Here is a 25,580-nt window from a genome sequence, read left to right as displayed (position 1 = left end):
TATTATTATTATTATTATTATTATTATTATTATTATTATTATTATTATTAACCTTTCTTTATAAAGCGCTGTAAATTTACACCGCGCTGTACATACAATCTTTTTAATTGGACAGTTCTCTGCCCTCAGGCTTACAATCTAAAAAGACACGACACAAAGGGAGTGGTGGTGGTGAAGGGGCCTCTCTAGTAGGATAATACATATAAAATACATAGCAATACAGGAAATGATTCAATAAAACAGACAACAACAGAACATCAAATAGCAAGTGACAATTATGCAATGCCTGGGAATGCTGCCCTGAACAGGATGGTCTTCAACTCTGTTTTGAAGCTGGTTAAAGAAGTGATGGCTCTTGCTCGCAGGGGAAGAAGGTTCCAGGAGTGAGGGGCAGCGAGTGAAAAGGGGCGAATTCGAGATGGGGCAGAGGAAATCCTGGGCTGGGACAGCAGACCCTGACTACCAGAACGGAGGGACCTAGTTGGAAGGTGAGGAGAAAGAAGGTCTGATAAGTAAGAAAGGGCCAGCCCATGGAGGGCTTTAAACATCGACAGCAGGAGCTTATACTTGTCATGGCCAGCCAAGATGAGCTCTCGGAGGATGAGGAGGAGGATGAGCCTCCTCCAGAGCAAGGGCTGATTGAGGCTACGCCAGGTGTTAGTTCTACACTGCCAGGTACCAGCTGTGCTTCCCCAGCCCCAGAGCAGGAGGTCCAACCAGGTCCTAGTGCTGAGGAGAGGCCTCCTATGGTGCCACAGCCTAGTGGTGACTCTGGAGATGAGGCTTGCCTGCAGGTGCCTTCTTATCAAGAGAGACGGGCCGAGAGTGCTTGCAGGCGCAGATCCAGAAGGATTGCAGAAAGACAATTAGCAAACCAGCCTCAGGTGGCTCGAGGGAGAGTTTCCCTGATTTAAGTGGGAGAGAGGCTTGAGTTTGTTGCTAGAGTTTATTGCATGAGCCCTTGGTGTGATTGCTGTTGCTCTAGCTCCTGACATCTTGTTACCTTGCTACTTTGTTATCTTGACCTCGGACCGGACCTTTGTTATCTCTTGGCTATTGTGACCACGGACTGTTTTGACCACTCTGCTTTCTGGATTCCTGACTTCAGCTCGTCTTTCGGTACACTTGACTTTCTGTAACCCCGACATTGGCTTGTTTCCTCGGCTTGCTCTTAGACTGCTTCTCCATAAGGTTTGTGTTGCTTACATGTGTTGGCTGAAGGCTCGGTTATCAGCATAAGTCAGAGATTGCTGGCAGCAATCCTGGATAATACTGAATGCGGAAAGGGAGGGGGAGCCAGTGAAGGGATGCCAACACAGGAGAGATGTGGTCAGAGCGGTGGGATGGATGTGATAATGCGTGTAGCTGAATGCTGGACAGAGATTAAAGGACGGAGGTGAGAAAGAGGAAGCCCAGCCAGGAGGATGTTACAGTAATCAAGTCGTGAGACCACTAGGGCATGGACCAGGATCTTGGCAGTAGAGGCGGAGAGATATGGTCGGATTTTGGTAATATTGTATAAAAAGAATCTACAAGCATTGGCTGTGGTCTGGATCTGAGGGATATACGACAGAGAAGAGTCAAAGATAAAACCAAGACTGCAGGTTTGCTGGACTGGTTGAATAGAAATGTTGTCCACAGAGACAGAAAAGGAGTGTTGAAGGGTGGACTTAGGAGGAAAGACAAGAAGCTCCGTCTTGGACATGTTGAGCTTCAAACGCCAATGGCACATCCACTGCAAGACAGCTGTGAGGCAAGACGAGACTTGCTGTTCAAGCCTTGGAGAAAAGTCAGGGGTGGAAAGATAAAACTGGGTGTCATTGGCATACAGATGGTAGGAAAAACCAAAAGAGCTAATGATTTTACCTAAGGACAGTGTGTAGAGAGAAAACAGAAGGGGACCCAGAACAGAGCCCTTGGGAACTCCAACAGATAAGGGGACAGCAGATGAAGTCTGACCACCTGCAATCACTGCAAAAGATCTGTCTGACAAATAAGATCTAAACCAATTGAGAACAGAGTCTGAGAACCCAAGGTCAGAGAGTATGTCAACTAGGAGACAGTGATCAACGGTTTGTCAGGAAAGTGATATTGTAGGTCTTTAAAACAGAGCAACAAAACCCAGAGTAAGGCAGACATATGATTTTCACATTGTTAGTCAGGACCACAGGAACTAAGGATAACATGTTTGGAGACTGGGAGTGTAAAGTGCCAGGGAAAGAAGTGTGTTTCAGCAGAGAATGCTAAAGGTATTTTCTTTAGCTTCTTAAAACATATCTCTGCTTTTTTCTGTAAAGGCATTTGTTAAATTATTAAAGGTTTCACTGTGTAGCTACTGAAATAGTAACGTTATGGAAGATGCAGAAAGGCAGGGTACTTTGGTAGCCATTTGCACTTGTCTATCATTTATTCTTTTCGGGCTAGCTGGTTTTAGGAAGAAGTTCACAATGCTCTCTTCTAATGCTGTGACTGAAGTAATGCCACAATTCATAGATTTCTTTTGTTCAGAGCACATTGCTGTGGTCTCTGAGGGAGAGAACAGCAACCAGGCATAGCACCATCCTGCCTTGCTTCTAACAGCTGAAGAAAGTACAACCACCATTGTTCTGGCCTCTGAGAGAGAAAACAGCAGTGAGGCACAGCATCTTTATGATTCCAGAAGCTGATGAAAGACCATCACTCCATCCCAACTGCCACTGCTGTAGTCTCTGAGGGACAGCACAGCAGCCAGCATCTGCTGGACTTAATACCCTTCTCCACTGCCATTCCTTTTTCCTTGTTGTGTCCTGTTGTATTTAGATTACAAGGCTGAAAGAAGAGAATTGACAAACAAATTAACAATTTGTAAGGTGCTCTCAGCCTTTTTAGCTGAAGGGCAGTGTATAATTCCCTAAATGAAATAAACTGTATATAAACAATTACATCTGAAGATTTTGTGTGATACCTGCTAAAGAGATAGCTGCTGCCTTAGAAATATGAATGGCCCAAAAAAGGGAGGAGGGGGAGAAGTAGGCCTAAATCTCAATGGATAGTCCCAAGTAGAGGTGACCCACTGAATCAGTGAGGTTTACATGTTTATCAAACAGACTGATTCAGTGGGTCTGCTCTAGTACGGCAAGCAATCAGTTTTAAACTTTAGAATTTGCTTCCTTGCTTCCCTGAAATGTAAGCAAAAATCAAAAGTGGAAAAGGAAACATTTTATTATTCCCAAAGTGTGAAACATTTTAAAAAGCATTTTCAAATTATACTACTGCTAAACAATCAGTTCTCCTTGCGGGAAATCCCTAGATCCACGAATGAGATCTGGTATTGTTACGACTAATATTATTTCTATAGTCTTTGATAGGGTTGCTGAACAAGAATTAATTTTATTAAAATATTTATACCTCACTTTTTATCCTGAAAGCTCAGGGCAACAAGCAACACTAAAACTTGATGTTGGAAGAGTAATTTAATCTGTTTAATACATAATATTTTCAGGTGTATGATGTAAATATGCAATCAGAGAGTTTGCCAAATATTTGGAATTTGCCACATTGCCCCTGTAATGTGATGATAAAGCTTTTAGAATACAGTCTCAGATCCAACTGCTTCTCATTTGCCTGATGCGCTAATGAATGACTCAACTTGTACACACACAAATGAAGAAACTTAAGATGTGAAAACAGTTGCTTCACTCTGCACATAACTTCAACTTTTTATTCAAAGTGAAAGTTTACAATAAAAACCTACTTATCTTTAAGATGCTAACTCTTATTACAAAAATGAACTGCAGCAAAAGCCATTCTTTTCTAGGCTCAGTGTTTACTTAAGACTAACAAATGAACACAATTACGTTTGATTATATATTTCTTCAGCTGAAATATGTGATAATGGAATAACACAAATTATTTCTTCAACTGAATAGTCAAATGCAATTAAACATAACATTTTTAAAAAAATTCTTTCATTTTAACTGTATATTTTAAATTGTTTTATATTGTTGTTGACAGTTTATTCTATTTCACTGTTGATCTTTTGTATACTGTATGTCTTAGGTCCAGATTATTTGAAGAGCCGTATCTCCCCATATGAACTTGCCATAATGCTAAGATCTTTGGGGGAAAGCTTTCTCTTGGTCCCACCACCATCACAGACTCATTTGGTGAGGACATGAGAGAGAGCCTTCTCAGTGGCTGCTCCCACACTTTGGAACTTCCTTCCGGGGGAAACTAGGCTAATCCGATCTCTGGTTGCCTTTCGACAGCAAGTTAATACATTCTTATTTAAGCAGGCATTACACATATAATTATACCAGGGTGGCTTTTATGAAATCTGAGTTCTTTAATTATGTTTTTTTTAAGTTTTGTACATTTTAAATGTAATTTTATAATTTTTAAAGATGATTTTAATTGTTTTGAATGTTATTGTGATGCTTTTAACGTGTTTTTGTCTGTGAGCCACCTTGGATCCCGTCTGGGAGAAAGGCAGCATAAAATGAAATAAATAAACAAATATTTTAACTATATTCGATTTAATTTGTAAGTTACCTTGAGTACTGGTTTTGGGGAAAAAGTTGTTGTTAATTGCTGTCAAGTAGACTTTGGTGACCCTATGACTGAGAGACCTATTATCAACAGCTTTGCCCAGGTCTTGCAAACTCAGGGCAATGGCTTCTTTGATTGAGTCTATCCTTGCCCGAGTTTATCCACATGTAATGAGGTCTTCCCCACATCCTACTGCCTTCCACCTTACCAATCATTATTGTCATTTCTAATGAGTCATGTCTTCTCATGATATGTCTAAAGTGTGTCAGATTAGTCATCTAGGTCTCTAGTGAAAGTTCAGTCTTGATTTGCTCTTTGCCCCATATACAGGTTAAGACTCCCTTATCCAAAATGATTGGGACCAGAAGTGTTTGGATTTGGGTTTTCAGATTTTGGAATATTTGCATATACATAAGGAGATAGCTTGGAGATGTGACCCACGCCTAAACATGAAATTCATACATCTTTTGTATACCCCTTGTAGAGTCTCAAAGTAATTTTATACATAACATTTAAAATAATGTTGTGCATGAAACAAAATTTGTGTGCACTGAGCCATCAGAAAACAAAGGTATCATTATCTCATCCATGCATGTGGACAATTTTAGATTTTGGAATACTTTGGATTTTGGAATTCTGGAAGGGAATATTCAACTTGTATTTGTCTTTTTGGCTGTCCACAGTATCTGCCAAACTCTCCTTCAGCACACTTAAAAAGAGCTGGGTTATCAGCTTTCTTCACTGTCCATTTTTAACAACCATGTAATGAAATCAGAAATACAACGACATAGGCAATCCTGACTTAGATATTTATGATGTTTATCACACTATACTCTTATAGTGCTACTATTCCACTTTGACTCCTGTTTGCTTTGGTATTGGCAGTTTAAGGAGGGGTATTTAGAATTCTCAGCAGAGAAGTTCTCTGCCTGAGAAAGAATTTAACTACCCCTCCTTGAATGCAACAGGAGGCAGCTAGAGCAGTCAAAGTGGAATAGTAGCACTATAAGAGTATAGTGTGATAAACATCAATGATATATCTTTACAACTTGAGGATATTGTTTACTGTATATACTTATGTATAAGTCTAGAAATTTTAGTCAAAAAATTGACCCCCAAAACCTGGGTTGGCTTATCCACAGGTCACCGTACGTATTGTGCTTTAACTCTTATCAAAAAAGGAACCATTCCCTTCTTTAAGCAGAGTGGTGAAAGGCTTGAGTTTAGTTCATCCCGGAAGTACCTAAAAAACAAAAAGCACCAACCTCCTCTACTTTCTCTTACATGGCACTGCTTCTGACCTTTCTGGATGCCTAAATAGGAAAATGGTGACAGTGGCAGCTATTTGGTGCTTTCCCTCAAAGAAGAGCTGAGAATTCTCAGAATTCCACAGCACTGAGCTATGACAGTTAAAGTGATGTAAATCTGGATTATTTCTGCAGTGCAGATAAGGCCTTAGTCTATTTTGTCAGTAAATTCGATTTAACTCAGTACATAAGGGAAAAGAAACACAGCAAAACTCCTGACTTACTATTATATTTGGCAAAATTCAATAATAAAATGTAATTAATTTGACAAATACTAAATTGTTTAATATAAATTTATCAAACTTTATTCACCAAACAACTGGTTACAAGTTTAAGTGAAAGCAAATTCTACTGGAATCAGTGGGACTTTCCTCTGTGTAAATATGGGTAAGACTAGGCTAGAACACATGCAATTCAAGATGTCCTCATTTACAGAAAATCCTATTGATCATCAGTACTTGTTTCTGTGGAAATTTACACAGATTATGCTACACACCTGCAATACTGTACTTAACTAGAAGATATCCCACTGAATTAAGCAAGACTTGTGTAAGACTTGAAGAAAAGAAACTATCTGATGAGTTAGAGGAAGCAGCACTGTCATGCATACAAGCCTTTTCACTTTGTGTATTCTTGCATGGAAGGGAGTTGGACTGGATGGTCCTTATGGTTTCTTCTAATGCTGTGTTTTTATGATCTGAAGCCAGTCTTAGGAAGGCTCTATTTATATACTGTAAATTTAAGAGATGATATAATCTTAGGCCTGTTACAGACTGCCAAAATAAAGCTGCTTCGGGTCTCTTTGGAGGTATGCTGTTTAAATGATGCATGCATCCGAAGAATCCGGAAGCTGCACCAAAGCTGCACTCCAGTGCTTAGGAATGGAATGTGGCTTTGGCGCGACCTCTGGACTCTTAGGACCCATGCATCATTTAAATAGCATACCTCCAAAGAGACCCGAAGCAGCTTTATTTTGGCAGTTTGTAACAGGCCTTATTTTACCAAAATAGTATTAAGGTTATTTAGAATGTGGCTGAGAAAATCTTAAATGGCTGTGCAGCAGAAGAGAGTGTTGTTGAGAGCACCAGAGAGGCTGAGGGCTTTTCCCTAGATACTAGATAAAATCTAAGAAATACTGAGCAAATGAAGGTAAAATCTTTCTCTCAAAAGCCACAAAGTAGCAGGACAAGTTACCTGCAAAGAGAAGACTATGGAAACAGAGCATCTCATGCAGTGCTTGAGCAAGACTTGTAAACTGAAGCCCTGAACCTGCAACACTTAAGACTTAAATTGCACTTCTGGCCTATACTTTGAAGTGCAATACAGCTGGTCAATTTACAGTTTAGAGGACAGAAATCCAAATTGCTGAATTACCAGCAGGATGACTCCAGCTGCTCACTTGCATAAAACATATCAGAATCAAGAACAGTGGGTGGGAGGTAATGAAGTGTTCTTTGCTACTTTAATGTCATGGCTGGGAACCCAAGTTTTTGCTGGTACAGACCAGCAAAAAGAACAGGCTTCAGCGTGGCGTGGGAGCATGGCGTATGCACACCCCTGAGTCTGCCCCCAAGGCAGCATCTCACCACCTGCCCAACCAGATGGTGAGGAGCGTTTTAGCGGTGTGACATTTAGATGGTGGCAAAGGCACCCTTTGCCCGGCACAAAAAGGCGTGGCTTTCTGCCCCTCCTTTTTGTGCTAAGAAAAAGCCAGATTGGGGCATAGTGTGCGGTTCCCACAACCCCAATGTGGCACACAAAAGGGGGAGTGACGCTGCCCCTTTAGGGCCATCTGTTTTCGGTCTGTTTCTACCAGCAGAAGAGAAGTGGGGAGAGGATGACATTTAACTATCCCCTGCACATCCTTGTGCTCCCCAAGATTCACTCTACAAATTTTAATTTAATGATTAGTATTTTTTTTTAATGTAGTGACACCTCTATTATTGCTAAAATGATTCTTCACCTAGTAAGCACTACACCAAAGAGTGAATGGGACTTTAACTTGCCTCTCAAGACTTTGAACGATTCAGAAATCTACATTAACTTCTCTCTATGAACAAGGATTCAAGTCAAAGAACCACTGAAAATGGAGGTTCAGATCTTTCAACATTTTTAATTTTTACTTTGAAAATGTAACTGGGAGCTCCAATAATTACTAGAACAGGAAAATTGGGGATATTAATCCCCTTTATGTTGTATTCCATGTCAATTAGGCATTCTCAAATACAAAATGATTTGGGTGCAAAACCTATAGTTTGTTTTGGATAGGATATTTATTTATTTATTGAATTTATATTCCAGCTTTCTTCCAGGATGGGATCCACGATGGTGAGTAATGGATAGAAACACAAGGAGGGAGGGAGTAATATGTAGGTTCAAAGCTAATTCATATTACACACTAAGTCAAGATTTCAAAGACACAGCCATGTTAGTCTGGAATATCAGTATGCAAAGGGATCTTGTAGCACTGTTTAAACTAACTGAAAGAAAGAAGTAGGAAGAATGAGGCTGAGCAGATGGGCCAGGAAAGCAGTCTGAGCTCATGCTTTCCTGCCCCGGTGCTTACTTACCCAGGTCAGTTCCTGTGTTGGTGTGGGGAGAGGTGGGTTTTTACACACCCATCCCTGTGCCAAGCTGGGACCTGCAACTGGTTTGTGCTCCTTACATTGCTATGCTGTTGCTTTTACTCAGAAGCCCCCCCCCCCCATTGCTGCATCTGAAGCAGAAATGGGGCACCTGGCCACGTGGGTGTAGATAGATCCTCCCGTTTCTGCATCAGATACAGCAACCGGCAGCTTTTCAGTGAAAGTGACAGCTAGCAAAGTAAGGAGCTGGTGTGTGCGTGGCTGAACAGCCCTGTTTTGCTGCAGTTTTCCAGAAGCTCAGTGGAAAACCTAGGGTAAATTATTCCGTGGGTGAAGGCTGTTTACCCTGGTGTCAGGCTGGATCCTCTGGTTCCACATCTGGACATTCATGATCAGGCCCAATCTTGTCCCTAGGGTTTTGGCCTGAGTTGTCTGAAATAGACAACATGAGACTGAGGAGAATCCAGGCCTTTTGGCCCATGCAGACAACCCCTAAGAGGAAACAGGCTCAAGTTTACAAAAGTTCATGCTACCAGCTTATTTTTTTCGGTTAGTCTCAAAGGTGCTACAAAATCCCTTTGCATGCTAAGCCATGATTTCATGTCATATGTATGCCAAGGCAATACTTTATTCTGCATGTTGTTATTTTGCATTGCATTTGGAGTTACAGATGTTAAGGACACTTCTCAGACGTGGTTTTGGTGTTAAATCAAAGATGAAATGCTTAAATAAATAAACCTTCACATTAAAAATAAAAAATAAGTGAAGAGCATAGTTTACAATACTTCAGTTCTAAACTGGAAATATATAAGTAAATGTATTTAACTTGCTGTAACACAACTGTGCTGAAGCACAACATGATAAATGTTTGTGCAATTATAACTCTTCTATCTTCCAAACTAGCTCTTTTTATACAAAAATACTTGGTGCCCTCTAACCTTTGAATGCTTTATTTCTGTTAAAAGAATAAATAAAGATTAAGAGTCTTTGCTGGATCTGTAGCATTTTTGGTAGATTTCAAGACCATAGTATTGTTTTGACACATCTATCTAAGATGGAACTTAAAAGTATGAAGATGCTGGTTCATCTTCAAGAGGAAATTTCAGAATATGCTGCTAGTCACTGGAATGTTGCAGTATTTGTCCCCACCTATTCAATACATACATAAAGCTACTGCGAGAGGCTATCTAGAGTTTGGTCCAACTATTATGAAGACATTCAAATCTCTTCTTTACAATGAAATCTAAGGAAGCCGTTCTGGTTCTGGTGCCAATAATGGTCTGGATAAGGGTAAAACATCTGAAGCTTAATCTAGGCAAGTCAAAGATGCCCCCCCCCAGAGCAAATTAACAGGTATGTAAGAAAAAAAGTTTCAGCATGCACTACCTGTTTATCACCCTTTTGAAGACTGAGGTTCGCAGCTTGGGAGTACTGCTGGTTAAAGCAAGAACTTGGATATCCAGGTTTAACAGTTGGCAGGAATGCACCTGAGCCTCATGCTAATTACACCCATTTCAGGAAATGGACACAACTTGAGTGACACATCCTTTGTTTACATCCTGTATGAACTATCATAACACAATGTGTGGGACTGCCTTTGAAAATTATTTGGAAAATACCTGTATAGGTGGTCCAGAATACTGCAGCCAGAGCACTGAGCAGGCTCAATTATAAGGAGTCTGAGATTCTTTTTTGAAGACACTGGTTACTGTCTGTTTCTGGCCACATTTCAAAGGTTATAACCTATAAAGTTGTATGTGACTTGGGAGCAGATTATTTAAAGGACCACATTATCTGATACAAACTTGCCTAGGTTTCATGATATTTGAGGATGGCCTTTCTTTGAGTTCCACTGCCATCAGAGGCATGTTTAGTGGTACTGGAGTAGAAGGCCTTCTCTGTAGTTGCTCTCAGGCCCTCAAACGTCTTTTTTTTTTTTTTAAATATGTTGTCCTATTCAGGCAGGCATTGGCATCAGTAGATGTTTTATTTCTTTTATTGCTGTACACTTTTTAAACTTTTTATTTGTTTTGGATTTTTAAAGTTAAGACGGTTGCAAATCTGGATGTATTATTGTACTGAGTGCGGAAAGGCAAGATATTAATCTAATGAATACATTTTCAAGTTTGATTTTACTCTTCTTTAAAGCAGGGTGAACACTTTATGTTTCAATTTACTGCTTTGTTTACTAGAGTTAGACAGGCCATTATGAACAAATAGTACTTTTAAAAATGTGTCATATTTGTATACCAATGAAGTGTTACAAGTTGCGAAAGACTTTTATTTAACTAGATCTTAATGGGAACCAGAGTTCATCAGGCTGTGGCCACAAAATGCATTTCTGTACCAAAGCTCAGCTTTAAAACGTGTAATCAAAATTTTAAAAAGTTGGGTATTTGGAGCATGTAGAACGTGAATTTTCCTTGCAGTTAATAGGCACAAGAAGCAAGGGAGCACTAGAGCTCAATTAACTCAGAGGAAATGACTTCTAGAAAACACACTACTCAGTTTTCAAAGAAGTAGCCCTATTCCGTCTGTTGCAGCATAAACAGAGGGGGAGGGGGGAAAGAAATCTAGCACCACCTTTAGCACTGACTTATATTTTAGCATGAGCTTTTGTTGACACTAATCAATTTCTTCAGAAGCAACAGAGTGTGATATTAAAGCCTCCTACTAATAAGCATAGCTATACAGTTCAGGGAGTACTATCGCTTTCACACAGCAATATTAACTACTGTAAAAATAGAATTCAAAGACAACCTGGAACATCAGTGTGCAAAAGAATCTTGACCCCATGAATCTGAGGAAGTAGATTCAAGTCTACAAAGTCTCATGTTACCCATTTTTTTTTATCCAAAACACACTGCAGAAATAATCCAGTTTGAGACCGCTAACTGCCCTGGCTCAGTGCTAAGGAAATCTGGTAATTGTAGTTTATGTTACCAGCTTCTTCTTCTTCTTTTATCTAAAAGGCACTGCAGAAATAATCTAGTTTGGGACTGCTATAACTTCCCTGGTTTCTGGGAATTGTAGTTTATTGCAGCGCCAGAGCTTTCTGACAGAGAAGTCTAAATGTCTCACAAAACTACAGTTACCAAAATTCTCTAGCATTGAGTCAGGGCAGTTAAACTGGTTACAAACTGGATTATTTCTGCTGTGTGTTTTGGACCTTAGTCTCAAAGGTGCTACAAAATCCTTTTGCAAACTACTATAAAGACCGACTTTATTATCTCACGCAGGCTTTTGAAGATTTAGGGTGAGGATGACAATTTGTATCTTTTTGCATCTTAATACAGTCTCTCAGAGATATCATATACCCATAACTGTATATATATACTTGATAACCTCAGCCTGTGTCGCATATAAAGAAGTGGATCCATGATAAATTATAAATCAAGGTAGTCGTAAGGGTGCTTCTAGATTTCTACCCCCTCCTTCTCCCCTATTTAGGAGAGGTTCAGCACTGCAATATGCTCTTTGTTGTTGTTGGGTGCCTTCAAGGCATTTCTGACTTATGGAGACCCTAAGGATGCCTATCGTGGGGTTTTCTTAGCAAGATTTGTACAGAGGATGTTTGCTATTGACTTCTTTTGAGGCTGAGAAACTGTGACTTGTCCAAAGTGGGTTTTATGGCCGAGCTGGGAATTCAAACCCTGGTTGCAGAGCCCAAGCCCCAACACTCAAACCACCACCTATTGAAGTACAGATTCTCCGTACTACCCTGCATTTTTTTCTCCCAGGATGACCAGATGTCATAACTATAAATGGAGGACAAGGCACCACAAAATGTAGGACAATCAATAAAAATGTAGGGTATTTTGAGATAAACGCTGAAAAGACTATAAATTCATTTCCTATGGTTTATTTACAGCTAGATAACACATATAATGTATTTTATTATGTGCTTAACCATATTTTTCTGATGAACTTACCTTGTTAAAATGCCTTGTTGGCTTACAATATACTTATAGTACTCTGAGCAACACAAATGCTTAAAATTATATTGTACTAGCAACAAAGCCTTGACTGACTCTACATCTAATTATTATTTTCATTTGTCCATTGTACTGAAATTAACGGAAAAAACCTTTCAACATTTGCATTGTGTCCTCAAGTAGCCCACTGCCTTTTCCCTTCAAAAAAGAAAGACACACAGAGCTTTGTGGGGAGGTCTTGTTGGCTGCTGTTGCTCCTAGGAAAGAAGAATGTAAGAAGGATCTATCCTATCCCCCTCTTTGCAATAAGGAAATGCTGCCAAAATGATACATTTCTCAAAGGAGAACCAGCAAACGTGGCATTTATTCAATGGGCTTCTTAGTGATGCTCAAAATGGAGGACATTTTGGAATTCCTTCTGGACAGAAGGTTGAAATGTAGGACATGTCCTGGAAAAGGATGACGTCTGGTCACCCTGCTTTCTCCTCCCATAGGCACATAAATCATCCTGAAGAGAAATAATATTCCCCCCTTTCTTATCTTTTTAAAAATAATATTTTTATTGTTTTTTAAAAATAAAAATGTACCGTATATACTCATGTATAAGTCTAGAAATTTAGCTCAAAAAATTGATGCAAAAAAACTCAGTTGACTTATCCATGGGGTCACATCAAAATCCATAATTTCGGCCCCGAAACTTCCCCTCGATTTATACATGAGGTTGACTTATAGTTGAGTATATATGATAATCCCTGCAGGTTTTCTTTTCTATCCTCACTATCTAGTCTCTACTTATTTGTTCATTTTCCTATTTGTCATGCTATTCCTCTTTCTGTTCCCACAAAAAAAATATCTATAATTAAGTATTAGTTGTCTACCCAATTATTTGTTATCTCTTCTGGCAGGCCTACCCTGTCAATTTTAAATCATGACTTTTTAAGAATGTACTTACGTGAGTGTATGTTAATGGTTTTAGAGTATTGACTTGTACCTGTTGGTTTTATATGCTTTTAAAATTATGCTTTGTATTTTAATATGTTTTACTGCCTCTTGAGCCTGGAAGAGAGACGGGAAGGAAATAGAATCATAGAGTTGGAAGAGACCGCAAGGGCCATCCAGTCCAACCCCCTGCCATGCAGGAAATCTAAATCAAAGCATCCCTGACAGATGGCCATCCAGCCTCTGTTTGAAGACATCTAAGGAAGGAGACTCCACCACATTCTGAGGGAGTTTATTCCACTGTTGAACAGCCCTTACTGTCAGGAAGTTCCTCCTAATGTTGAGGTGGAATCTCTTTTCCTGGAGCTTGCATCTCCTCCTAATTTGGTGTCATCTGCAAATTTGATAAGTATACCCCCAATTTTGTCATCCAAGTCATTCATGAAGATGTTGAATAATACTGGGCCCAGGACAGAGCCCTGTGGGACCCCACTGGTCACTTCTCTCCAGGATGAAAAGAAGCCATTGTTGAGCACCCTTTGGGTTTGGCCGGTAAACCAGTGACAAATCCACTTAACAGTTGCCGTGTCTAGCCCACATTTTACAAGCTTCTTTGCCAGAATGAGGAACCCTGTCAAAGACCTTAGTGAAATCAAGATGTACTATATCCACAGCATTCCCTTCATCTACCAAACTAGTAATTTTATGAAAGAAAGAGATAAGATTTATCTGGCTTTCTCTGAAACCCATGTTGAGTTTTTGTGATTATGGCATTGCTTTCTAGATGTTCACAGACTCTCTGTTTAATGATCTGCTCTAGAATCTTTCCTGGTATTGATGTCAGACTGACTGGACGATAATTGTTGGGATCCTCCTTTTTTCCCTTTTTGAAGATGGGGACAACGTTTGCCCTCCGCCAGTCTGCTGGGACTTCTCCTGTTCTCCAGGAGTTCTCAAAGATTATTGCCAATGGCTCTGATATTACATTTGCCAGTTCTTTTAGTACCCTTGGATGTAGTTCAACTGGTCCTGGAGACTTAAATTCATTTAGATTAATAAGGTGTTCCTCTACTATCTCTTCACTTATTCTGTGCTGAAATTCCCCTATTCTGTCCTCTGCTCCATTATCCTTAGGTTGAGCACCCTTTTCCTTTTCTGAGAAGACTCAGGCAAAGAAGGTGTTGAGTAATTCTGCCTTTTCTCTGTCCCCTGTTAACATTTTGCCATCCTCTCGACGCAGTGGCCCTACCATTTCCTTCTTCTTACTTTTGCTGCAGACATATCCAAAAAAGCCCTTTTTGTTGTTCTTAACTTCTCTAGCAAGCCTGAGTTCATTCTGTGCTTTAGCTTTTCTGACTTTACCCCTACATGTAATAATAATAATAATAATAATAGTGTTGCTTCCTTGTTATGTACCTTTGAGTCGTTTCCAACTTATGGAGACCCTATCATGGGGCTTTCTTGCTAGTTTCTTCAGAGGGAGTGTGCCACTGCCATCCCCATGGCTGAGAGGGTGTGACTTGCCCAAGGGCAACCGGTGGGTTTACATGGCTAAGCCAGGATACGAACCCTGGCCTCCAGAGTCCTAGTCCAACTGCCTGGCTACCTAGAACCAACTGTACATCTCACTTAACATTGCCTTTACCTTATTTGATCCATACATAGTTGCTTAATTTCAAAATAAAACATCCATAAAATGGAGTCCATAAAGTTGTGCCACAACAAACTACAACTCCCAGAATTCCATAGCACGGAGCCAGGGCAGTTAAAGTGGTATCAAACTGGATTGTTTTCTGTAATGTGGATGCAGCCAGAGAGAGCTCAAAACACTCTGCAGAAATAATCCAGTTTGAGACTGCTTTAACTACCCTGTCTCAACGTTAGGACATTCTGGGAACCGTAGTCTCTACCAGAGAGCTCTGGTGCCACAAAAAACTACAATTCCCAGGATTCCTTAGTTTTTGAGGCAGGGCAGTTAGAAAGAGGTCTCAAAATGGATACTTTCTGCGGTGTGTTTGTGACCTGAGAGAACGAAAAGGAAGGGAGGAAGGAGGGAAGGAGTGTGTGTCCCACTGCACTCACTCGCTCCCTTCCTGGCGACAATGCGTTGGTAGAAGTCCTTGAAGGGGGCCACAAATAAACTACAATTCCCAGCATCCCGTAGCACTGGGCCAGGGGCCTCAAAATGGATCCTGTCTTCTGCGGCATTGTGTTCGGGGCTGTCACCTGACCGAAAGAGAAGGAAGACAGGCGCCCCTCCGCCGCACTCACTTCCTTCCTGGAGACGATGAGTTGGTAGAAGTCCTTGCTGGGCGCCGGGGCCTGTCCTCGCGCCTCGAACAGGTTCTCGCTCAGCAGCGACGCCATTTTGGGACGCCGTCGGACCGTCGCCGTGGCAACCAAGAAAAAGGGGGCGTGGCTAAGCAAGAGGTCACGGCAGAAACCCCGCCCCCGGCCCTTAAAGGAGACGTCGCGCTGTTTCCTCCTCGAATCGACAAACAAAATAAAGCGGCAGAGAGGAAGAGGAGGACAAAAAAGAAGGAGAGAGGCGGCCTAACCGTCAGAGCGAGGCAGCGTCGTCGCCGTCGGTGGCGACCCCGAGGGGCAGGAAACGCCTGCGCGCACCTCAAGGGTGACGACCCCAGCGGAGGGATACCTCTCTCCCCTCTCCCTGGTTTCCTCTCGCTCCCTCTCTGGCCTCTCTTCCAGGGGAGCGGAGGGCCACGGGGATAGAACCGCCGCCGCCGCCGAGTGTGTGGGAGGCGGAAGGCTCTGCGGAGGAGGCCGCCGCTGCTGTTGCTGGCGACGGAGGGGGCGCAGAGAGAGCGGGGGCCCCCGGGCCCCTTTCGGGGTAAAGTAGTCCCCGGCCTCCTCCTCCTCCTCCGCCTCTGCGCCGCCGGAAGAAGAAGGAGAAGAGGAGGCAAGGGAACTAGGGAACTAGGAAGGGGACGCGGCAGCGGCGGCGGAGGCAGACGTCGCCCTGGTCGGTGCTGCGGCTCAGCTGATAATTGAAGGGAAGCGGCGCCCGGCGGAAAGGAGACGCAGAAGGAGAAGGAAGGAGAAGGAGGACGACGACGACGACGACGACGAGGCCGAGTCGGGACGAAACTAGGTGGGCCTCTGTGAGGGATTGTGGGCCTGGTTTCGCCAAGGGCTTCCTTGGGCTTCTCCTTCTATTGCCAGAAACCCCCCCCCCCTTTTGGGGTTTTTGTTCTCGCTCTTTTTTATGGAGGAGGAGGAGGAGGAGGGGGCGAGGGTGGCTCTACGGCCAGGGCTCCAGGCCTAAGGTAGGCCTCGGGAAGGAAGTGCCTCGGAGAGGGAGGCGGGGGGGGGTTGTGTGTACTAAGTGAGATAGATAGGTATGTATATGAGTCTGTGTATATGGAGCGTATATATGTGTCTCCGTGTGAACGTATATAGTCCACTTTTCCCTTTGCTGTGGTGAGCAGTGGCCAGGAATGCCAGATTAATGGCAGACAAATACATGTGTGTGATACACATAGATAGATGTGTGTGTGTTGGGGGGGGTTGTTGAAGGGGAGAGGCTCCCTCCAAGCAAGGAGAAGGGGGAAGAGGGTGGGCAAGAGGCCAAGGTGGCAGAAGGCAGCCCCGAGGGAAAGAAGGCTGGTGGTGGTTGTGTGTATTAAAGTGTGTGTGCGTGTGTGTGTGTTGCGGGGGGGGAGGTTGTTGACGAGGGAGAGGAAAAGGGGGGGAGAGAGAAGCCAAGGTGGGAGAAGGTGGGCTTCAGGAAAGAAGGGGGTTGTGTATTAAGTGTGTGTTTATAGACACACGTACATATCGGGGGGGGGGGGGGTGTTGAAGAAAAAAGGGTTCCCCCCCGAAAAAGGGGAAGGGGGGGGGGGGGAAGCCAAGAAGCAGAAGGCTTGGGAAGTAATTGAGGAAGGGGGGTTGTGTATTAAAAGTGTGTGTGTGTGTGTGTGTATATTGGGGGTTGGTGGTGATTGTTGTTGCGGAGCCTCCCCTGGAAGAAAAGGGAGCGGGATGGTGGCGAAAGAGAGGCCAAGGTGGCAGAAATGGAGTTGACAAAATGGCCAAGCGGCGCCTGGGAGCCTGCCGTGATTCAGCCCTTCTTCCTCCGTCCCTTCCTCTCCCTTCCCCCAAGCCCCAGACCTCCCTCCCTCTCTCTCCTTCTCTCTCTCTCTGTTCAGGGGCTGAACCTGAGCCCCCTGTTTATGGGGAGAAGCCCTGGACCCCACAAACACCGCCTCCCCCCCTCCGCCTTTTGTGGCTCGGGCCTACCCTTAATCCGCTTCCTCCTCCCTCCCTCCCTCCTTCCCTGCCTCCTCCTCCTCTTTCCCGAGATACAAAAGGAAGAGGGTCCTATCCGGCTCTGGAGGGCTCCCTTAATTGATAGGCATTTGGGCCTCGATCTCCCTCGGATACATCTGAAAGGGAAAGGAAGAAGACAGCCCTCTCTGCCCAAACAACGGCGACGTCGACAACAATACAAAAAGAGAGAGAGAGAGAGAGAGAGAGGAGCTAAACGATCGCTTGCCTCCATATTGGCCTGGCTTTTGGGGCCGAGGGAAGGGGAAACAGTAGCCCACTGAGCCCCCCAGTTAAAAGGGTTGAAGGGGGAGGATTGGTTGTCAGTCGAGACCCTTCCCCCCAAACCGGAGCAGATTGTAATTTTAGAGGTAAGATTGTGTTGCTGGTGCCTTCCAGAACAAGCCAGCCTGGCTCCTCCTGCTTGTGTTTGCATAACGCCTGGTATTCAGAGATCCACATATCTCCCCCCATCTACCTATAAGTGTCTGTCTATCTCTCCTCCTCCTCCTCCTCCCTCAACAGCCTCAGGGCTCTCTGCTGCGGGGAGAGCATTCAAAGCGATCTCGGGGCTTCTGCCAGCCCTGCAGGCCCAGCTGCCTCTCCGCCTGCCTTGTGTGCAACTTTTTATTGTCCCTTTCCTCCTAAAGGCCAGCAGCCCTGGTGGGGTTGTTTCTTCCCTGCCAGGGTTGGTGGGAAGGCATCAGGGATCTGAGAAAACTTTAGATCAGGGGACAAGGAAACCTTGGGGCAGGGAGAGTGGAAAGTTTTATCAAGGGCTTTAGGGGGAAAAGCAGGCACACTCACACAGACATCCATGTATGGAACAAAGGTCTTGTCTGTATTTCAGAGGCCTAAACGTTAGGCCTGCGTCGCATTTTATACAGGGCAAAGAAAGAAAGAAAGAAAGAGAGGTTGGCCTTAAGTCTTAACCTTTTCGGTCTCTGGTACTCATTTCAGAACTGTTTTTGGTCACTTCAGTTTCATGGCCGAGTTCTTAATGCTGCTGCTTCGGTTTTTCCCCAGTGAAAACTGTCACTTTTGCTTGTCCTTAAACCTTTTCGTCAACGGAGTTATTGTTTTGATACAGGTTTAAAGCCAGGTCTGGTTTTATTTTGACAAAAGTGATTTCTCCACCTACGTTTCCATGAAGAGAGCGAATGTCTTTTGTGACAGGAAGGCCTGTCAAAAATATTAGTAGAGGTTAAAAGGAGTTACTGAGTTAGATCCTTTCTAATAAAAGAAGCATCATAAAATAATCTTTAATGAGGCATTCCCTTCAAAATAATATTTAGTAAAATTCCTTTTCCTGGTGGTATTTATGTTTGGTGGACATAGATGCCATCAGGATTTTTGCCTTTGGAATTGGGGATTGGGAAGGTAAGTTCTGTTGCCTTATTGTCCAGCAAAAATGCGTTTCCAATCTTAATTTTATTACATGGTATTTTGCTTTCATGAATTGCCCGTAATGTATGCCTCTGAGGGAACTCAACCTATATATTCAGTAATAACTTTCAGAATATTTAAATGACTTTCCTTGTATACTATATGAATGCAGTCTTCCACATTAATTAAGAATGTTCATTTAACATGATCTTTAACAAAAAGAAATGCAGGTGAGTGGTCTCTGTGCTCAGCAGTTCTACATTAAAGCTGCAATTCTGTGCATTGGGAATATGCTCCAGTGGATAGCAGTGGTAGGTAACTCTGTTCTAAGATTATGCTGTTTCCTAAACACAGGTTTTAAAATCTGGCTCTTGCTTTTCTAAAATGTAACAACTTGGTTTCTTAGAAGCTAAGGCGATAAAGGGAGTGCATGTGTAAGGATTGTCTATAGCGCAGTCATGGAGTACAAGTCTGATATATGCCAACAGGTGTTAAGCTACTGCACCTTCTAAACCCTTCTCTGCTGTTTCCCCCAGTCTCTCCTCTTCTGTGTGTATTAAGCAAAAGAAACTGCAGCTACCTAGAAGCCTGTATAAATTAATACAGTACAACATCTTAGTTACTTGGTTAAACTAAGTGTAAGGTCTACATCTTCTAACCATATACAATGTAAATGAAGTGACAGAGGATGGCTAGGACTATGGAAATGCGATACAGGAGTGTAGTAAGAAGGAGAATGCCAGATAAGAAGTCTGGTACACTCAGGATATTTTGAAAACTGTGGAAAGTGAAACAAAGCAGTATTGTTAATCTACAATAAACTATTTTTATACCCCTGGAGTTAGTTAATGCTAATCTTACAGGCTTTTGACCTTTCAGACTATCTTGAGTCCCTTGCTACCTTTCAATAGTGAGGTGATGTCCAGGAAGTGGAAAACCTGTTCAGCTCCGAATGAATATTTTCCTATCATGAGCTTTGGCTGGTGGGAGACATGTCTGATAGGGACTAATTGTGCTAGGGAGCAAAGAAGAGGTTCTAAAAAGGTTTAATAGCAGATAGATACATAGAATTTCTCCTTTGAACTTAATATAAAAGGATACTCTGAAATGGATGGCACCCACTAAGAATATCAAAGATCAAAGACATGAATGAAGAGGTCATTTTCATTTAAAAAAAAAACCCTTGCTATTTCTTCAACAATCTGAATCTGCTTTATGTTAATAGCATATACTTAGCAGATGTCTATATACTTAACCTTAAGAAACAATTAAGTATACTTGTACAACTCTAGTATGCCTGGGGCCTTGAAGCTATGTAGGCTATTGCAGAGAGGGCAATACTTGAGTTCTAAGAATAAATGTGTTTTTACATTACATATAGGCATCTTCAGGACATTCTTTATTTTCTTGTTAAGCTATGTTTCCCAAGAGTCTTTGAAGAAAACCACAAGTTATGCTAAATCTGTGCTAACCTGGTGCCCTCTGGATGTGCTGGACTTTCACTCCAACCATCTTCCAGCTGGCATGACTAGTGCCAGATGATTCCAGGAATTGTGGTCCAACACATGGATGCTGCTACATGGAGCGAGGAGAAGACTGAGACATTCAGTTACATATTATAAAACTAACACTTCTTTCACATGTTACTGATGAATTTAAACAATTGAGTAGCTGTATTGTGTTGTGATAGTAATGACAGCAATTTTTTTTTGAATTAGGCTTACATATAAAAAGCTTCAACCATATATTGTGTGAATGAACTGAGTGTTGAACCTCAAATACCCATCTTAGAAAAGGTGATAACATACTGGTGGTTACTGATCTAAGAACTTCATTCAGTTTTCTGTATAAGAGGTAGCAGGTTGGTGTCCATGGACTGAATCCATGTAATAATACCTTGTCCTCAGTTAACTCTCCATTCTTACAATCAAGATACAAGAATTTTACTGAGTGTGTGTGTGTTTCATATGAATGCTGGCCTTTCCAGACTGGGCATGAAATAGCAGAGAATTGCTGCAGGCACTTTGTTACTGTAGTTCCTTTGTCTCTCTAATGGATGACTTCATGCCAACTGAGTATATGTGCTCCATACCCATGAAGTCCATGCCAGCAAAGACTGGATATCTGAGTGGTTAAAAAAGATCATCAGTACTAGTAAATATTTTTAAAATACTGGTAGAACAACAAAAAGTCAGCCATCTGTATCCACAGATTCTTTTTATCCACAGATTCAAGCATCCATGGTTTGAAAATATTTTTAAAATGTATACATTCCAAAAAACAAATTGCCATTTTATATAAGGGACACCATTTTACTATGCCATTGTGTATAATGGGACTTGAGCACCCATGGATTTTGTTATCAACAGTGGGTTCTGGAACCAAACCCTAGTGGATACTTGTCCAATGTGTCGCTTTAGGCTGGCTGAAAATGTGATCTTTTATCCTTAATTGAATCCAAAATCCTACACCTAAGTGGTGCGTGTGGAAAGTGTGGCTCATTTGCTGCATATTCCATCCCTCATTATTTTTAAAGACATCACCCACTTTTAATTTTGTTATTTTTATTTTCCCCAGAAATATTTAAAAATTTCCTGAAGGCTCCTAAAGAGCCAGAAAGTATCCAGAAATGACATATCACTTCTGATCAGTGAGAGCATGTAAGTAAAGCTCATTGGAAGGGTGAAAATTGGCATATGGTATCGTTGTCTGCCCTAGTCCTAAGCAGTGGCCATTGATAACCATTTTTAATTCTTAGGGTTTGTGTGTGTGTGTGTGTGTGTGTGTGTGTCGCTGTGTTCTAGGAGAGTTTATTCCTGACATTTTGCCAGCATCTGGGATTGGCATCTTCAGAGAATGCTGGCATGGAAGCGAATGGGGTATGTATACTGTGCGGCCCTTGGTTGAGAGGAAGTGATCTACATGCTAATCTGTGTGTTGGTCTGTTGTTGAATGGAAAGGCCTCAGGGTGTCTAATTAGTGATCCATTGCTTGCTGGGTCTTGATTTTGCTGTTTTTCAGGACTGGTAGCCAAAGTTTGTTTTACTTTAAGGATTTCTTTTCTGTTGAAGTTGTCTAGGTCTTTGTGGATGTCAATGGGTTCCCTGTCCATTCTGGCCTGATAGTTGCTGGCATGATTCAGAATTTCAGTGTTTTCAAATATCATTTTATGCCCAGGGTGGTTTATAATGTGTTCTGCTACTGCTGATTTTTCTGGCTGAGTGTCTCTCATTTTCCTTGATTTGTGTTTGAGCACTGCGTGTGGTGGTCCCTATGTAGATTTCTCTGCATGGTAGTAATAATAATAATAATAATAATAATATTTTTTATTTCTACCCCGCCTTTCCACAGGTGTGATCAAGGCGGCTTACAAAAAATGAAGGACAATAAAATACAGTTAAAACATCAGAGTATAAAAAATTTAAAACGACATTACAAGGGGATATGAACAGGAATCTATACAAATCACATTCATCAGGGGCAGAATAAGCGACACTATTTACAATAATCTGGGGTCCAGAAAAACAAGGGGCAGAAAAAGAACACTATTAGCTAAAGTGAAAAAGCCAGCTGAAATAAGTATGTTTTTAATTGTTTCTTAAAAGAAACTAGTGATGCAGAGGAGCGGAGCTCTATGGGAAGCTTATTCCACAATGAGGGAGCAACAACGGTAAAAGCCCTCTGCGAGGTCCTCGCCAGATGAAATTTAGGGACCTCTAACAGATTTGTCCCAGATGATCTGAGTGTGCAAGGCGGATTATATGGGGAGAGGCGGTCCTCCAAGTACCCTGGGCCCAAGCCATTTAGGGCTTTATAGGTCAAAACCAACACCTTGTATTGAGCTCGGAAGCGAACAGGCAGCCAGTGAAGATCTTTTAAAATAGGGGTTATGTGGTCTGTCCTGGAACTACCAGTGACCAATCTGGCTGCCATATTCTGCACCAATTGTAGCTTCCGGGTTTGGTACAAGGGTTGCCCCATGTAGGGCGCATTGCAGAAATCCAACCGAGAGGTTACCAAAGCATGTACAACAGTTTCAAGGTTCCTACGATCCAGGTAGGGGCGCAGCTGGCGTATCAGCCGAAGCTGATAGCAAGCACTCCTGACCGCCGCATCCACCTGAGATGTCAGCTGGAGCGACGAGTCAAGGAGTACACCCAAGCTGCGCACCGAGTCCTTCAAGGTACTGTATGTGGTAAACTCCTGCGGCTGTGGGAGGGTCTCTCCTGTCCTTCACTGAGCATAGCATTTGCTGGATTTTCTTGATCGGTTTGTAGATCTTTTGGAAGTTGTGTTTCCTCACCAGTTTCGCTATTCTGTCTGTGACTCCTTTGATGTATGATAAAAATACCTTCCCTTTGGGCGGTTGTTTGTCTTCACTCCTATGGGTTTTCCTGGGTTAGGCAGCCTTTCTGATGTCTGAGCTGGAGTAACCATTAACTTGTAAAGCCCAGTTAGGTGCTTGAGTTCATCTTCTAGGAAGTGGGGTCCGCAGCTCCTTTTTGTGCAGTTTACTATGTTTTTATTGTGCTTCTTTTTTGTCCTGGGTGATGGCTGGAGTGCTTGCGTAGGTGTCCATCCGTGTGTATAGGTTTTCTGTATACTTTTTGGCCCAAACATTGGTTCACTTTGCAGATGACCAGGACATCCAAGAATGATAATGTTTCTTTTTTTTCTTTTTCCATCGTGAATTGGATGTTCAGGTGGATGCTGTTCAGATAGTTCAGAAACACGGTCAGATCTTCTCTGTGGCTCCAAATGGTAAAAATGTCATCCAATATTAGAACCATGTTGTGGGCTTTTGGGGTGCTGTTTCAGCAGTAACAACATGTTATAAACCATCCTGGGCATAAAATGCTATTTGAAAACACTGAAATTCTGAACCATGCTAGCAGCTGTCAGGTCAGAATGCACAGGGAACCCATTGAAATCCACAAAGATCTAGACAACTTCCAACAGGAAAGAAGAAAACCTTAAAGTAAACAAAACTTGGCTACCCGTCCTGAAAAACACCGAAATCAAGACCGAACAAGTGCAAATGAAAATCATCCAGGGTCAGGGGTTTTCCCCAGCAGACAATGGATCGCTAATTAAATAGACACCCTGAGGCCTTGCCATTCAACAACAGACCAACACACAGATTAACATGTAAATCACTTCGTCTCAACCAAGGGTCGCACGGTATATACACCCGACTCACTTCCATGCCAACATTCTCTGGAGATATCAGCCACAGATGCTGGCGAAACATCAGGAAAATATTCCAGAACATGGCCATGTAGCCCAAAAAACCACAAAAAACTATGGATGCCAGCCATGAAAGTCTTCATTTTCACCCTTTTAATTCTGTTTGGAGTTGCTCAAAAATCTACTGTAATTACTTCTGATAAACAAGTCCATGAAAGCTTGGGTCATAATATATTTTATTAGTTTTAAGGAGCTACAAAAATTCATTTTTGGTAAATACAGTTGCTTCACCTTTCTTGCGGACTTGAGGTCTGCTGTCTTGAATATTCATGGAGGAGTGACCTCTCTTACTGTCAATGGGATGCGTCCTCGTGATGCGTGTCTTGTGCACGCTGGCAGGCACGTGCCCCATTCAAGCCTATTGGCTTGAATATCGGTGAGTCTCTGTTTTCATGAGGGGTTTCAGGAACAGATCTCCCACGAAACCGGAGGGCCGACTCTATACTAACATGCTTACAGAATTAACCAGTATCTTTTATGCTGGAGTGGTTGGCAAAGGTATGTGAACTGAAGCATTTCCACCTAAACCAGAGAAAGGATGCTTTAATTCCTTGTTTCTGAACTACCTTATACTATTTGGTTAGTGTCAACTGTACTTTTTTTTCTTTTAGTGGTTTGGTTTGGTCAGGAAGCATTATTTTGTTTATTTGTTTACTTGCAATAATGTCACTGCTTCAATCCCTAGGTCATAGACCTAGACTGTAAGTGGAAAAATAGCCTGTATGTGAATCAGCTATTGATACTAGTCTTTCATCTGTTTTGCTGGTCTTTTTGCTTTAATTTAGCCAAATATAACTTGATAAATAAGACACGATAAATACTGATTGAGTTAAAGTGGTATTTGACCTGAAACCTTAAGAAATCCAAGTATCCATAGATATAGAGCAGGAAATGTTTTAGAGTGGGAGTTAGCTGTCATGTTAAATACATAGGATAAGGTAAGAACTTCCTAATCATATATTTCTTAAGTGGCTATAGATATTGCCTGTTACCTTGTGTGACTGTTCTGTTGCTTAGTGGTACTCCTGGTGACAAAGACCACAATATATGACAATTTACAGTGGGCCAAATGGGACCTAGGGAAAAAAAAGGTTAGGGAATTTGAAGTTCTGATGGGGAGATAAATACTGCCTAGGGCATAGGTCATTTTGACTGGATTGGGCCATATAAAGCCTGGAAAAGCCAGCTGATCTGTTGATATGACTCCAGCTGTCAATATATATAGTTCTGTACATGAGTATTCTGATGACTTGGCATCACTACTCTTAAGATTAAGTGTCCTTGTGAGATCACATATACCTAACTTCCTAGATCCACCATGAGCATGCATGTCCCTGGAGATGTTGGGAACCAGTAGAATTCTGGAT

At 42.1% G+C, this 25,580-nt stretch overlaps 2 protein-coding genes across 6 annotated transcripts in view; one reads left to right on the top strand and one right to left on the bottom strand.

Annotated features, from left to right (window-relative positions):
* Nucleotides 1-15,958, bottom strand: part of FBXO36 (F-box protein 36) — a 52,474-nt gene extending 36,516 nt beyond the window's left edge. Inside the window, exon 1 of one of the 2 annotated variants that reach the window (XM_042457481.1) lies at nt 15,565-15,958. In XM_042457481.1, coding sequence (XP_042313415.1) covers nt 15,565-15,660 — 96 coding nt within the window. In that variant the 5' untranslated portion in view covers nt 15,661-15,958. Of the gene's footprint in view, nt 1-15,375; nt 15,541-15,564 lie in introns of those variants that run through there. The other variant, XM_042457480.1, reaches the window with a different exon arrangement.
* A 21-nt stretch (nt 15,959-15,979) lies between these two features.
* Nucleotides 15,980-25,580, top strand: part of TRIP12 (thyroid hormone receptor interactor 12) — a 140,520-nt gene continuing 130,919 nt past the window's right edge. For 3 of the 4 annotated variants that reach the window (XM_042457475.1, XM_042457473.1, XM_042457471.1), the window contains exon 1: nt 15,980-16,405. The gene's annotated coding sequence lies outside the window, so the exon portion shown is untranslated. Of the gene's footprint in view, nt 16,406-17,618; nt 17,952-25,580 lie in introns of those variants that run through there. The other variant, XM_042457472.1, reaches the window with a different exon arrangement.

The sequence above is a fragment of the Sceloporus undulatus genome, chromosome 3 (assembly GCF_019175285.1).
Source record: "Sceloporus undulatus isolate JIND9_A2432 ecotype Alabama chromosome 3, SceUnd_v1.1, whole genome shotgun sequence".
Lineage (NCBI taxonomy): Eukaryota > Metazoa > Chordata > Lepidosauria > Squamata > Phrynosomatidae > Sceloporus > Sceloporus undulatus.
Note: the sequence above shows the minus strand (reverse complement) of the source record. Positions and strands in the feature narration are given on the sequence as shown.